Source organism: Periplaneta americana, chromosome 1 (assembly GCF_040183065.1).
Source record: "Periplaneta americana isolate PAMFEO1 chromosome 1, P.americana_PAMFEO1_priV1, whole genome shotgun sequence".
NCBI lineage: Eukaryota > Metazoa > Arthropoda > Insecta > Blattodea > Blattidae > Periplaneta > Periplaneta americana.
In genome coordinates this window covers 95,092,581-95,107,559 of record NC_091117.1, presented here as the reverse complement: position 1 = coordinate 95,107,559, position 14,979 = coordinate 95,092,581, and the positions used below count along the sequence as shown (strand labels likewise).

The following is a 14,979-nucleotide window of genomic DNA, read 5'->3' as shown; positions in this document are numbered from 1 at the left end:
TGAAATAAATTCGTTTATCCATCGATTGCAGAATAGGAAAGAACAAAGCAACCCACGCCCGAACATTCGAACACAAAGGCTTGGAATTTATGAAGGATTATTTATTCAGCGCAGTATAATGGATAGTGAAAACCTATATGAAGGCTATTTCTTTTGAAACTGATGCCATGGTGAACAGAATCAGTCAGTGAATAGAGACTCACTGATTGACACATTTCCTAGGTATTATAACCGTTTTCGACGGAACGAAAACCAGACGTTAGCCCACGCTGGAACAACTGCAAACTATTACAAAACTCTCCTCCTCCACCAACCCTCCTATAGTAACGTAGACTCTCTTGTCTGTGGGGGAAATTCCTACATCAGGAAGGAATGAAGTCTATATGACGTATGGGAAGCACGCCACATCCGGTGTTTCAGCTCAGGATTCACATTGTAGTAGGAAAGTAAAAGTATGAACTTGTAAATCTAGTATAACGCTTTACTGTATTACAAGTTCTTATGTTTTAACTACAGTTAATACAGCTAAGATTCCTAATAGAGGGTTTTTCAAAAACAACTTTACAACTTTAGAAGCCTATAGATATTTATTCACATATCTTACAGAAATGGTTAAGGTGTCATTTTAAAGGACACTATATTAAGTTTCTACCAATACGTTATTTTGTTCGATGTGACTTCCGTTTGTTATATGGCAGACATACAACCTAAAGTCAAGTTCTTGCCACACACGAGCCAATAGATCAGGAGTCACTTCTGCAACTGCGGCAGTAATTCGAGTTCTAAGTTCAGCGAGGTGGACAGGTGAAGGAGGAACCTCAATCAGAGGTAATATCCATATGATTGTTATAAAATACTGGTATTTATTAATGACTATTACACTTTTACTACGTCATACTACTTTTGACCAATAAAACGGTATGAAAGGTCGTCTTTCAACCAATCGTGGCTGCTTATCGCACAATTTTATCGCGTCCCTAGCATTTGTTTAATTTTATCGCGTCCCTAGCATCTGTTTAATTTTATCGCGTCCCTAGCATCTGTTTAGTTTTATCACTACCCTAGCATTTGTTTCTTTGTTTGCCAACATTTCAAACTGCATTGGTCTGGAGGTAAAAAAGAAAAATAGAAAATTACAAACCACTCCAGTCGATACACAGCACTTTCAAATATGACTCGCATTGGCATTCAAGAACAAGAATTAATAAAGATCACTGGTCATAGCTATGCAACTTCCCTGAAATTCTATTTACAAATAAATGAAGAGCACCATTCGGAAATCCTAAATAAGTTGAGGAATACACCATGTACATCAACGAGTTCCACTTCTTTTAAGCACACGTCCAATATAACATCAACTGAACCACCAACCACTAAAACATTCAAATTTGAAAATTGTACTTTCAATAATTGTTCCTTTTAAAATTATTCATGTTTGTACTTTATTTCATCATCCTTAATTAAAACTTTTCTTATTTCATCATTCCTAATTATAACTTTTCAAACACTTTTTATTATATCTAGGTTATGTTATAGCTTCTGCCGTGTGATATTATGGATAGTCAGTACCCATCAGAGATTGTTTAATGTTAAGATATATTGAAAATCATCTGTCAAGTGAGGTTGATTACTGGGATGCGGATAATTGAAGTGGAATGCAACTGTTTTAATAAAAATTAACTGAATCAATAAAGCCTTCTTGACTAGTAACCTCCACAGGGTTCAATGAAGATTCTATAGTTGGTACAACGATAACAAGAAAACAGCTAATCATAACACACTATTGCCATCTAGCGGAATACAATGGTACAATAATATATTTAAAGACAGTTCAGTATTTTCGTAAGTCAATATTTTATTGTATTAGAGTACTTCGTTACTTCTAATCTTTATATACGTTCTTCTAATCGTGTAATAGTCAGTTAAATCCCACTCGAATTTTGATTTTCTCTAGGTAAATCAAAACCTCTAGTGAGATTACTGTTGATAAATTAACGTGGTACACGACATTTTATAGTCAGAGTCTCAAAGTCTGATGTAAGTTTCGAAAAACTTATTTTTGTTGGCATAGAAGGCACTCTTCTAGACGCATAGACATATTGGAGTATTCAAACATCATCAAACATAAGTTCATAATAGATCCTAGATCCCGAGGAAGTTCACCAAGAATGAAAGACATTTTTGAACTAACTATTGAGTACTTTAAAGAAAAATACCATCTTAATTAAACACACAGACGTGATAGGTCTTTTTATCATGGCCCGTGGTATTATTCCAAACAATTTGGTTTACCTAAATCTTTAATAGATGACATTGTCACAATAGTTTTGAAATAATCATATGAAAGTTTAAATAATAATTTACACTCTTAAGATATATTTTAATTAGATTTTAGTATACATATCAATTTCTCTTCTTCTTCTTCTTCTTCTTCTTCTTCTTCTTCTTCTTCTTCTTCTCATTCTACTCTGTATTTATATTTGTAAATCATATGTCAGTATACTGTAGCTTAAATGTCTATCTCCGTTGAGAGGCAGTTTGTAATAAAATAATTAATAATATTATTAAAATTATTGAAACAATCTAAAGAGTAATTTGTCTATGAGATTTGTAACTTGATCCTTCACTTGTGTAGGGTGTAGTCTATGTGAATGACCAAGGTATATTTCCATTAGAAGCAACTGAACAGATGTCCAATATTAGTGATTTGGATTCTATATAAATCTGGCTTGTACAATATTGCCGAACACCCGTTCACTCCATCTCTTTCTGCGATGCCTATCTCAATAGACATTCGCGTCCTCCCTCCCCTGATGCTGCCGGGGGACCTGCACGCCCGAAGGTTGTATCTTATCCTTGAAGAGCTGAGATACTGTTGCTTTCTAAAAGGTTTAGAATCCCTTTCTGTCTGCAGCTCGCAGCTACAAGGTCTCTCCCTGTGTTTGTGTAGTAGTGACAGACGGACAGATGGCTAAATCTTGATGCTGAGCAGTAACACTCCACAGGCCTCTTGAAAAGTTTCCATGAATACCGGAAAGATATGAGTGCTTGCACGTAGCGAAAAATCCGAAAAACGACATACAAACTATTCTCATCAAAATGTTGTGGGTTGCCGGCCCGAAGCATGGACGCTCTGATTTTGTACTGTCTATATTTTGGATCTCCAACGAGATATAAATTAAAAGAAAAAAATATAATCATTGTATACCAGAAAAAGAGTGACGATGTATAGACTATCTACTGGTGGTCGATTACTTCCAATGTGATGAGATTAATTTCTTTAGTAGTTCTTTCTTTATTTTCTCTTCGGATATGATTTATAATTTAGTAGTTATTTCTAATTTCATTAATGTATTGTATAAATCCCTTAAGTTAATTTCGTTTTCTCTTTTCATCAGTGCAAAATATTTCTGAGACTAGTCTAATTAATTTTTCGTACTGCATGAGAGAAACTTTTGTAATTTCACAGTCAATGGGAAGCTACCAGTTGAGACTTTTAACGCTGTGATGGAAGTAGTTTTACTGTGCCTGTGATTACCATCATCGCCTGATTTTGGACTAAATACACTTTGTATTAGCAGTTATCATAGTATCACATTCGTATAAAAATGCTGGTTTAAGTCATGGCAACTATTTTTTTTCGAAGTTAAGCGATGGTATCACGAGATATCGTATGTCGTATAACATCCATAATATGTGATCGCACCACTAGATGGTAGTGTCATGTACCAGTATGGTTATCGCATAGAGAGCGGTGTATTCAGTTGTGAGTCGACAGCCGTGCCCTTCAGCCACAGTGCGAGTATGTGGTTGCATCTCTAGCTGGCAGTATGATATGGTTATTGCACAGAGAGCGTGTCAATGTGAAGACAGGAACATGCTTTAAGCCTAACCCTTGAATGAAGAAGGAAAAGATCACTTTCATAATAACTGTAGTACGCATTTCTCGAACAGTGGTCCAAAAAGCAATTAATACAGCTAGACAAAAGTCATTTTGTCACATCAGAGGAAATGATCTCAGATTTATATCTTCGTAATCTGCATTCTTTCCGTTTTCAAATGGCATATTATTTTTATTTATTGCTCATCACATGCTCTAGTAGTGTTTCCGCAAAGATAAACAACCGAAGGTTGCATTTCCGATGACAGCCAGACACCTAAAACAATAATGCTTCAATTTTCACAGTGAAGTCTGTCTGTGAGTGTTGAGGTTAGGTGCAATTTTATTTGAAATACATAGTCTTTCATAAGTAACGATTCTATCGAAAAATCAACTATTTTGAATAGTTTTTTGAAATGATGTTCATCCTCACGAGAAAGAACCCTTCCCGGTGCCGTACAGTCGATTTGGAAACAAACACCCCTCCCCCCGCCATCAGAAGAAGCTACTTATTCATGTGTAATGTAATGTGCATTCTGGAGCATGGCCTTCTATATGCCAAGGACTTGAAATGACCTGGAGCATGACCTTCTATACGCCAAGGATAATGGCACACGGCCATGGCTATACACATTGTTGTGATAGACTGGAATGATTAAAATGCCACGCAGCCGCTTAACGTTATTGCAGAAGAGAAAAATTGCTGCCTAGTTTGAACTTGGAAACAGTGTTGCTTAAATTAAGCGTTTATTCCGTGGAAGAAGTGTTTCCAGGCAGGTGGATCAGTCGCATAGGCCCAATCCGTTGGCCTCCGCGATCACCTGATTTGACTCCCCTGGACTTCTTTTTGCAGGGTTTCATCAAGGATCGTGTCTATGCGACTAAGTCACGCACCATTCCTGAATTAGTGGAACGAATTGAAAACACGATACAAATGGTTACGCCTGACATGCTCACCAGACTACATGAAGAGTTACGTCGCTTACATTTGTGCATTCAGCAGAACGGAAGACATTTGAAAACTGTACACAATAATTTGTCAACAATTGAAATTGCTTTTATATTTATGTGCTTTAATAAAGATTTAAAACACTAACCATTCTTTCGTTTAATAGCTCTGGGGTTGAGGGGAGGGGGTTCTTGTTTCCAAATCGACTGTACGGCAACGGGAAGGGTTCCTTCTCATCAGGATGAACATCATTTCAAAAAATTATACAAAATAGTTCATTTTTCGATAGACTCGTTACTTATGAAAGACCCTGTAGAAAATTGTCCTGAAAGTAATGTTATTGTAAAAAATTGTGACTAAAAATTGTATGTATTTGTCATAAAATTATTTATTGAACATAGAGTCAGGATATATAGTCGGTCATAATTGACCGACTATAATACTCCACAAGACTTAAAAAAAATACATCCCTACTTACTACCAAGATTCTACATTAAGTCGATAGAGGAACAGCTGGAGTATTAATTCTATAAGAAATTAGCTGCCAGTAAGTGCCAAAAACTTTTAAGTTTTTATTTTATTGCTGCCGGGAACTCTATATATAAAAGAATAAATTACTTTAATTGTGGCGTACAGAAACTGACGCAAAAAACAAGCGACTGTGTATTGCATATAACTGAATATTAGGTTTTTATAAATCAGAAGATAGCAATGAAAATATTTCAAAAGAAGAAAAGTAGAAAAATTCTACAAGAAGTAAGACTTTATTGACAGATATGTCGACCGACGATTCACGGAAGAGGAGACTTCAGAAGATGAAAAACCGAGCTCCAAGACTGAAGACCTGAATAAGATAATATGCTACCTGTAACTACTGTACGAAAGTTCGAGAAAACCTGTTGTATAGGAAGAGAAGTTACTAATTCATCTCAATTCGTCCCCTATAATAGGGTAATTCCTCTTACACAAACGTAATGAGCGTTTGTACGTAAAACAAATATATTACATGTAATATTACTATACGAAATACCATGAAAATCTGTTACATAGGTAAAAAGTTATTAATTTTGTCTAAATACATCTCTTTACTGAGGTAGTTCTTCTTAAACAAAAATAATGAGAGTTTGTATACAAAACAAATATGTTACCTGTAACTACTGTACAAAGTTTAATGAAAATCTGTTCTGTAGGTATGAAGTTGTAATTTTGTCAAGCTAGATTTGCGTTTTGGATCTCTGTGCGTCTGGAGGAAGATTAAATGAAAATATCTGAAGGAAATCTTTCCCATCATCATCTTCATTCATGAAGTTCCATTTGGATTCATCGGGATTTGAAACCGGATCTATACCATAGAACGCCGACGCTGTAGCTGTTTGGTTAACGATGCGTCGTATTCCAGTTCTTTAACGATAAAGCGAATGTGTGCGGTTCCTCTTGTTATGGAGAGGCACGGAGGAGTGGCTGAGAGGGCGGGGTGTGTATAAAATGGACAAGGAGGTATTTTTGGTGCACAGTGGTGTGAACTTGTTAAACAAGTCGTGTCAAGTGCTGCGTGAGGGGACTCAGCTCCTCCAGTGGACGGAGAAAGATGGTACGTACCATTAATGGGCTAGACAAACCTTGAATCGGAATCGTGTTTTTTTTTTCTGAACAATTGATCAGAGTAGAGTAGCGTACAGATCCCAAGCGTTAGTTGAAATGTCAAGAAAAGAATCTCTATCTTTAAATAATGTATAATGAGTTCCATAACAGGTACGCGGTTTTTGCCTTTTTTGCCGTGTCATAGGTCTAGAAGTGTCATAAGTAGGGATCGTACATTGTCCTACGAAGCTACAAGATTAAGTACGGTATTACTGAAGTTTTTGCGCGGCATTCTGATTGCTCAGAGACTCCTGTTTGGTCAAATTTGGCAGAACAAAACGTAGGCCACTTTAAAAATTATACTAATATTTACAATTTTTACTATATACATTATCATAAAGAATATAGGCCCACATTGCCAATCATTATTTACACTATTATGTACAGTATTCTCTGTTTTAATACAGGGTATGTTATTTAATAATACTATAGCCTAGTCTACTCATTTTCTAAATAGTGTAAAAATGTTTATCCATGACCATAACAAAAAACATGCGTTTACTAAATACTTTTGCGTTTGTAAAGTAGGCTTTTATTCAACATTATTTTATTTCACTAGTGAAATAAACACTTTACCTGACAGTTTAAACTTTACCTCACAGTTCATCAGTATTTTCCTAGTACCCGGGCACACACGTATACTTTTCCATTCAACTATTACTCAAGAAGTTACTAGATGTCACTATCTCTACTTCTTTATTACCATTTCTTATATCTCCATACACTCAATCTCCTTATCCTTTCTCTATCTATTTAATTTACTAGTCTGATCCAATATTTTGGGTTTGACTTGCGACACATAATAGCTCACAATAAAATTTAAAATGAAAATTTATATAAGCAGGTTTCAAACAAATAGATTAAGACATAAGGAAAAAAATATAACCTAGTACAATTTAAATTGAGTGTACACCATAAAGATGCTACTTCGTAATTTGTACATTTCATCCATATTTAATATGTATTTTTTTATTTTGTAATAATTTACCTTTTGAGACGCGAGGAGATTTGAACCTGCGAAGTTGGGTTTATGAGATTTAATAACAACACGCCTGAGCTGAACGGACACGATGATTTTTTAATATTCCTCTTAAGTTTAAAGAAGTAAAATGTGAAATTATTTTAATCGCATTAGTCACTTGATCGCTTCTAAATAATCCCTGAAACTTCAAAAATATGGAAATACACGTTTAATATGAAAAAAATTAAAATTATATAATTATAATTTGTTATTTATCCAGAGCCTTAGATACCATTCTTCACTATTCATAGCCACCTACATCATAACCTACCTAGTATGTGTATCCATTCTAAAGTCCATGCCATGATATCTGATTATATGAGGAATTATTTTCAACATATTTTATTTTATAAAATAAAATTTGTTGTTATGGTCAAGGATAAAATTACGTATAGTACTTGTGAGCGTGATCTTCATTGCGCTCGTGTAATTTAAGCACTGGGCTGACGCCTCGTGCTTAAATCTTTCCACTCGCGCAGTAAAGATACACTTACCTCACAAGTACCATAAATAACTTTTGATCAATGTAAGTCTACTTTCTTTATGGTAATGTAAATAATAAAAATAGCATATTTTATTGTAAATATTGTGAAGGGACTGTCAGATATTGACTTTTTTCAAAAGCTGATTCTCAAGGAGACTGCTTTTCGACTCTAAAGTAATATGATCTTTCTTCAAATATTATTTCTGTAGAATATGATTATTATTTTTAATATATCAATTTTCCTTCATTATTTTAGCCATTCCTTTGGTACAAATTATCTACATTTTATTTTGTTCTTACTATAATAATAATAATAATAATAATAATAATAATAATAATAATAATAATAATAATAATAATGATAATAATAATAATGATAATAATAATAATAATAATAATAATAATAATAATAATAATAATAATAATAATAATACGGATCATCAGTGCGGTTTTAGGCGTAATAGATCGACTATTGGTCAGATTTTTTGTATTACACAGATATTGGAGAAAAAATGGGAGTATAAGGGTACAGTACATCAGTTATTCATAGATTTCAAAACGGCATATGACTCGGTTAAGAGAGAAATTTTATATAATATTCTTATTGAATTTGGTATTACCAAGAAACTAGTTCGATTAATTAAAATGTGTCTCAGTGAAACTAACGGCAGAGTCCGTATAGGCCAGTTTCTATCTGATGCTTTTCCAATTCACTGAGGACTAAATCAAGAAGATGCACTTTCACTTTACTTTTTAACTTCGATCTGGAATATGCCATTAGGAAAGTTCAGGATATCAGACAGGGTTTGGTTGTCTATGCGGATGATGTGAATATGTTAGGAGAAAATCCACAAACGATTAGGGAGAAAGACGGAAATTTTACTTGAAACAAGTAAAGCGATAGGTTTTCAAGTAAATCCCGAAAAGACAAAGTATAAGATTATGTCTCGTGACCAAAATATTGTACGAAATGGAAATATAAAAATTGGAGATTTATCCTTCGAAGTGGTGGAAAAATTCAAATATCTTGGAGCAACAGTAACAAATATAAATGACACTCAGGAGGAAATTAAACACACAATAAATATGAGAAATGCGTATTATTATTCGGTTTAGAAGCTTTTGTCATCTAGTATGCTGTCAGAAAATCTGAAAGGTAGAATTTATAAAACAGTTATATTACCGGTTGTTCTTTATGGTTGTGAAACTTGTACTCTCACTTTGGGAGAGGAATAGAGATTAAGGATGTTTGAGAATAAGGTTCTTAGGAAAATATTTGGGGCTAAAAGGGATGAAGTCACAGGAGAATGGAGAAAGTTACACACCCCAGAACTGCACGCATTGTATTCTTCACCTGACATAATTAGGAACATTAAATCCAGACGTTTGAGATGAGCAGGGCATGTAGCACGTATGGGCGAATCCAGAAATGCATATAGAGTGTTAGTTGGGAGACCGGCGGGAAAAAGAACTTTGGTGAGGCGGAGGCGTAGATGGGAGGATAATATTGAAATGGATTTGAGGGAGGTAGGATATGATGACAGAGAGTGGATTAAAATCTTGCATAGAATAGAGACCGATGGCGGACTTATGTGAGAGCGGCAATGAACCTGCGAATTCCTTAAAAGCCATTTGTAAGTAAGTAAATATGTACGAGTATTTATATACTCGTTGATTGGAAGAGAAGGACTTATGACTTCATAAATATAAAAGGAAAAGTCATCGTAGTGTCAGTCTTTATCACTATAACATATTGTGAAGAGTCTGCGAGGTATAGAATTAAATCATGGGTATAACTGCAACATAAACAAGATGATAGAGTTCCCTGATAGTATTTAGGCCTACCTGTGACACGCGCCAAATATGATGTCACATCAATATAGTGTATGAACAACTAACCTTATCTCCATACGCCCTGGGTCAGAATACGGTCTTTAGTGATAAGTTTCAGAATTAGGTACTGGCTCTAACATCAGAGAAGGCAAGCAGAAAGATATCTACAGTATCCTCTGTGTCCTTTATTGAAATATGTAACATGCACTGCGAGTAGATTCGAAAGATTAAACTTTTAATGTGAAACGAATAAGCGGAAACATATACGCGTAAAATTGTTTAATTTTCTTGTAATACGATGACGTCACTCGTAGTACCATAGAAACAGAAGTTTAAGTGATTTTCTACGCGGTCAGTGTCACTCTATTCCCTTTAATGTGCCTCAAGGTTTTTTATTCCTTCTTCGGATTCGCACATTGCCTTCGGCAATCTGGGGCGAGTTTACTCGAAAGCCATTGCACAGTGCAAGGGCTCGAATCCCTTCTCTTGCGAGGACTGCGGCTTCCCACTCGATGTGCAAACGTTTAACATCTTCGACGACCCTGACGTGTTGATGTTCTGTCATGCTTATGTGATAGCTATTAGATTACTTACATTTTCGGCTTTCAAACTTAAAAAAAAAAAATTATCTAAAGTTCCTTTAGTGGCACGGCGAAAATCGGAGTGAGACAAGTGACCAATAGGCTTGGAGATCACATGTTCAATGCTTTTTTCAGTCCCAAACTCCGTTTCAAGGACGAATTTTTTCTCGTATCTTTAAATTGTTTCTCCTCCCATTTTCCTATTGAAATAAAATTGAAGATGGATGATGTTTGCCACAGATATTTCTATAGTACGCGTTAAAAAGGGCGTAAGTCAGAGATTTGTGGTTTGAGTTACGACCTCCAAGTAAACAAAAGAAGTACTTATTCAGATGGTATAAAGGATATATGTTTATCCTTTTCCATGATGATGTGAAAGAGCGTCAGACTTCCAGCCCATTATAATGATATTGGTTCTCATTTCTAACTTTGTTTTGCTCTACTGAAAACTTGCAATTTATGACATGTCCTTTTTACGCACATCATAGATTTATGCTAAAAGTTGTATAATATTATTGACAGATATCTCAGACTGACTCACATATCTAAAAATCGGCATTACATTATATAAAATCTACTCAAACCAACTGAATCGATGATTGTAGAAAGGACCTTTGTCACATTTTTTTTAAAATGAAATTCAGTTATGAGCAGATTCTGAATCTCTGGGGGTATATTCATCTTTGTGCATAGAAAATATCCCAATCTACGCAGATCTAAGGTTGAAAACTTGGAATTGAACGGTTCAGAGTCATAGTGGGCCAAGCGCCATTTATTAAAAACGGAGAAATCAAGAGTTTAAGTTAATGAATATTGACATATCATTTAGTTTTAATGTTTATACTTTATATTACTTGCTATATGTTTCCATTAATTAATGTAATAACTTCATTTTAACCCTTGTTCTCTACGGTTTCAGTAAATGGCGCTTGGCCCACTATGGTTCTGAACCCTTCAATTGAATTTCTGGTTGAGTGCAGGAAGGTCCGGAGTCCAGGACTGTGGTTCTTTCTGCACTCAAAAGTTGGCTGTAAACTGTTTCGCGCATCGCGCATATTTTGTTTTGTTGGAGATTTTATGGTGTAAAGGGTGCAAGGAACGGATATGCTAGATTTTAAATCATGGTGGCCATTACTGTATAAAAAGACCTGCAACTCAGTAGAAACTTCTCCCCGTTCTGTTGCAAGAGACCTTAAGGCTTTATTAATTGCGTCTACATTTAACCAGTGTATCTATGAAAGTGAAAAGAAAGGGTTGGTTACTGCCAATTTCACCTCTCATTGTCTCAAAAACAAAACATTGCTCTTGCACATCCAGACAATCCAATCAATGTGCAAAATGTCTGATATTAAGAAATCAGCTGCATATGTGTCAGAATCTGCGGGAAACAAAGGGTTCTGGAATGATATCTTTTTACAAAAATGTAGAAAGTGTTTATCAGATACTATAATACTACAGATACTCTTTGTAATTATTAATGTTTTAATATAAAATATGAAGAATGTTAACCGCAACTTGTAATTTTTATGCTTTCAATAATTAAATAATAAAAAGATGATAATTAATTTTCATACACAATAACAACTAAAAGCCACCGGCGTGGATGAGGCAGTAGTGCGTTTGCCTGCTGATCTAGGGTTTCACTCTGGCGCGGTTCGATTCCCGCTTGGGCTAATTACTTGGTTGGATTCTTTCCGAGATGTTTCCAAACCGTAAGGTGAATTTCAGGTAAACTATGACGAATCTCGTCAAATACTATCTCGCTATCACCAACTTCATCGACGGTAAAATAACCCAGTAGTTAATAGACCGTCGTTAAACAACCAAGTAAAATCAAATAATTGAGAACATTGGTTTGTGCATAATTTGACTTTGTCTAATTTTATAGATACTCACTATGATTTGAAGTGATTTATTACTATATTTTATCTTTTATTTTCATTGATTGCAGAAAGGACCTGGATCCATCAACTACAAATTCTTTTGTCGGCGGGGAAAGGCACATAAGTAAAAAAAAAGTCGATTTTTCTCTTGTACCTAATCACTTCAGTCAAGTACTTTTTGTAATTTTTGAAATAATACAATTTCTTGTATGTCAAATTGAAAAGGATCTTACTTTGACCAACATACATGAATTTCATTATTATTTTTATATCTAGTTAAGAGTAAATTAAAAAGAAGTCTCTCCTGAAAAATTAATTTCTTTGACTTATGTGCCTTTTCCCGCCGACCAAAGAATTATAATCTCTGTTTTAATTCAAGTAGCAAGTGTCAACAAGTCAGCTTTAAATGTGAGTCTTGAGGTATTGTTTCCGGAGAAGTTAATTACGTACATATAAAAATGTCATAGAAACATTGAAATAGTTTTTATTTTATATCTCAAAACTGTACTGAAGTGACTGAGGTCCTTTCTGCAAACATCGATTCAATTGTAATATATATCTGCCCAGTGTAGAGTCACGTGCCTGATAAATACTTAAAAATGATTTTAAAATTTTCAAAATAAAATACTAATTTCAGGTTTACCACATGTTACTCCGGTATATATCACTCATAAATAAAAAAATCTGGACAATTAAAGAAATCATATCGGATTCTGCATTTCGCACTTATTATAAAAGTTTTAATAACGGCAAAAATCTGATATCTAAATAGGCTGAGTTCAAGTCTTGGGGCTGGTACGTGTTTCCGATGCTGATATAGGAAGGGCTTGTAGCCCCGACCCTAGGGCTTAACAGGCTACTCGTGTGAGGAGGGACTCAGCTGTACACTGTATCAGAGGCTGGGGCAGGATGGCCCACCTGCCAGCGTCGCGTCGTCTGAGCAGGAAGAGCTTGGGGCTCCGAGAGCATGAGGCTTATTAGGGCTCTTGTCCTCTAAATGGGACCTGGCTCTATCACGGGCTGAGGCAAGATGGCCGTAGATAGGCCTATGCCATGCTTCACATTGAAAGATGTCTCACATTCTCAATAATAATAATAATAATAATAATAATAATAATAATAATAATAATAATAATAATAATAATAATAATACTTACTTACTTACAAATGGCTTTTAAGGAACCCGAAGGTTCATTGCCGCCCTCACATAAGCCCGCCAGCGGTCCCTATCCTGTGCAAGATTAATCCAGTCTCTATCATCATACCCCACCTCCCTCAGATCCATTTTAATATTATCCTCCCATCTACGTCTCGGCCTCCCTAAAGGTCTTTTTCCCTCCGGTCTCCCAACTAACACTCTATATGCATTTCTGGATTCGCCCATACGTGCTACATGCCCTGCCCATCTCAAACGTCTGGATTTAATGTTCCTAATTATGTCAGGTGAAGAATACAATGCGTGCAGTTCTGTGTTGTGTAACTTTCTCCATTCTCCTGTAACTTCATCCCGCTTAGCCCCAAATATTTTCCTTAGCACCTTATTCTCAAACACCCTGAACCTATGTTCCTCTCTCAGAGTGAGAGTCCAAGTTTCACAACCATACAGAAGAACCGGTAATATAACTGTTTTATAAATTCTAACTTTCAGATTTTTCGACAGCAGACTGGATGATAAGAGCTTCTCAACCGAATAATAACACGCATTTCCCATATTTATTCTGCGTTTAATTTCCTCCCGAGTGTCATTTATATTTGTTACTGTTGCTCCAAGATATTTGAATTTTTCCACCTCTTCGAAGGATAAATCTCCAATTTTTATATTTCCATTTCGTACAATATTCTGGTCACGAGACATAATCATATACTTTGTCTTTTCGGGATTTACTTCCAAACCGATCGCTCTACTTGCTTCAAGTAAAATTTCCGTGTTTTCCCTAATCGTTTGTGTATTTTCTCCTAACATATTCACGTCATCCGCATAGACAAGAAGCTGATGTAACCCGTTCAATTCCAAACCCTGCCTGTTATCCTGAACTTTCCTAATGGCATATTCTAGAGCGAAGTTAAAAAGTAAAGGTGATAGTGCATCTCCTTGCTTTAGCCCGCAGTGAATTGGAAAAGCATCAGATAGAAACTGACCTATACGGACTCTGCTGTACGTTTCACTGAGACACATTTTAATTAATCGAACTAGTTTCTTGGGAATACCAAATTCAATAAGAATATCATATAATACTTCCCTCTTAACCGAGTCATAAGCCTTTTTGAAATCTATGAATAACTGATGTACTGTACCCTTATACTCCCATTTTTTCTCCATTATCTGTCGAATACAAAAAATCTGATCAATAGTCGATCTATTACGCCGAAAACCGCACTGATGATCCCCAATAATTTCATCTACGTACGGAGTTAATCTTCTCAAAAGAATATTGGACAAAATTTTGTACGACGTCAACAAAAGTGATATTCCTCGAAAGTTACTACAGTTAGTCTTGTCCCCCTTCTTAAAGATAGGTACAATTATGGACTCCTTCCATTGTTCTGGTACAATTTCCTTTTCCCAAATAGCAAGTACAAGTTTATAAATTTCGCTATATTATGCACTCCCACCCTCTTGTATTAATTCTGCTGGAATTTGATCGATACCTGGAGACTTGTACTTTTTCAGATTTTCTATCGCAATTTCGACTTCTGTAAGCGTGGG

General features: G+C 35.3%; 2 protein-coding genes across 2 annotated transcripts in view; one reads left to right on the top strand and one right to left on the bottom strand.

Annotated features, from left to right (window-relative positions):
- The window catches only part of LOC138698393 (calmodulin-like), an 891,422-nt gene that overhangs the window by 273,904 nt on the left and 602,539 nt on the right, over positions 1-14,979 (bottom strand). The window lies entirely within an intron of this gene.
- LOC138698384 (troponin C-like) overlaps positions 6,281-14,979 on the top strand; it is a 98,073-nt gene continuing 89,374 nt past the window's right edge. Inside the window, exon 1 of the mRNA XM_069824258.1 lies at positions 6,281-6,420. Within this exon, the coding sequence (XP_069680359.1) occupies positions 6,418-6,420 (3 nt within the window). The 5' untranslated portion in view covers positions 6,281-6,417. The remainder of the gene's footprint in view (positions 6,421-14,979) is intronic.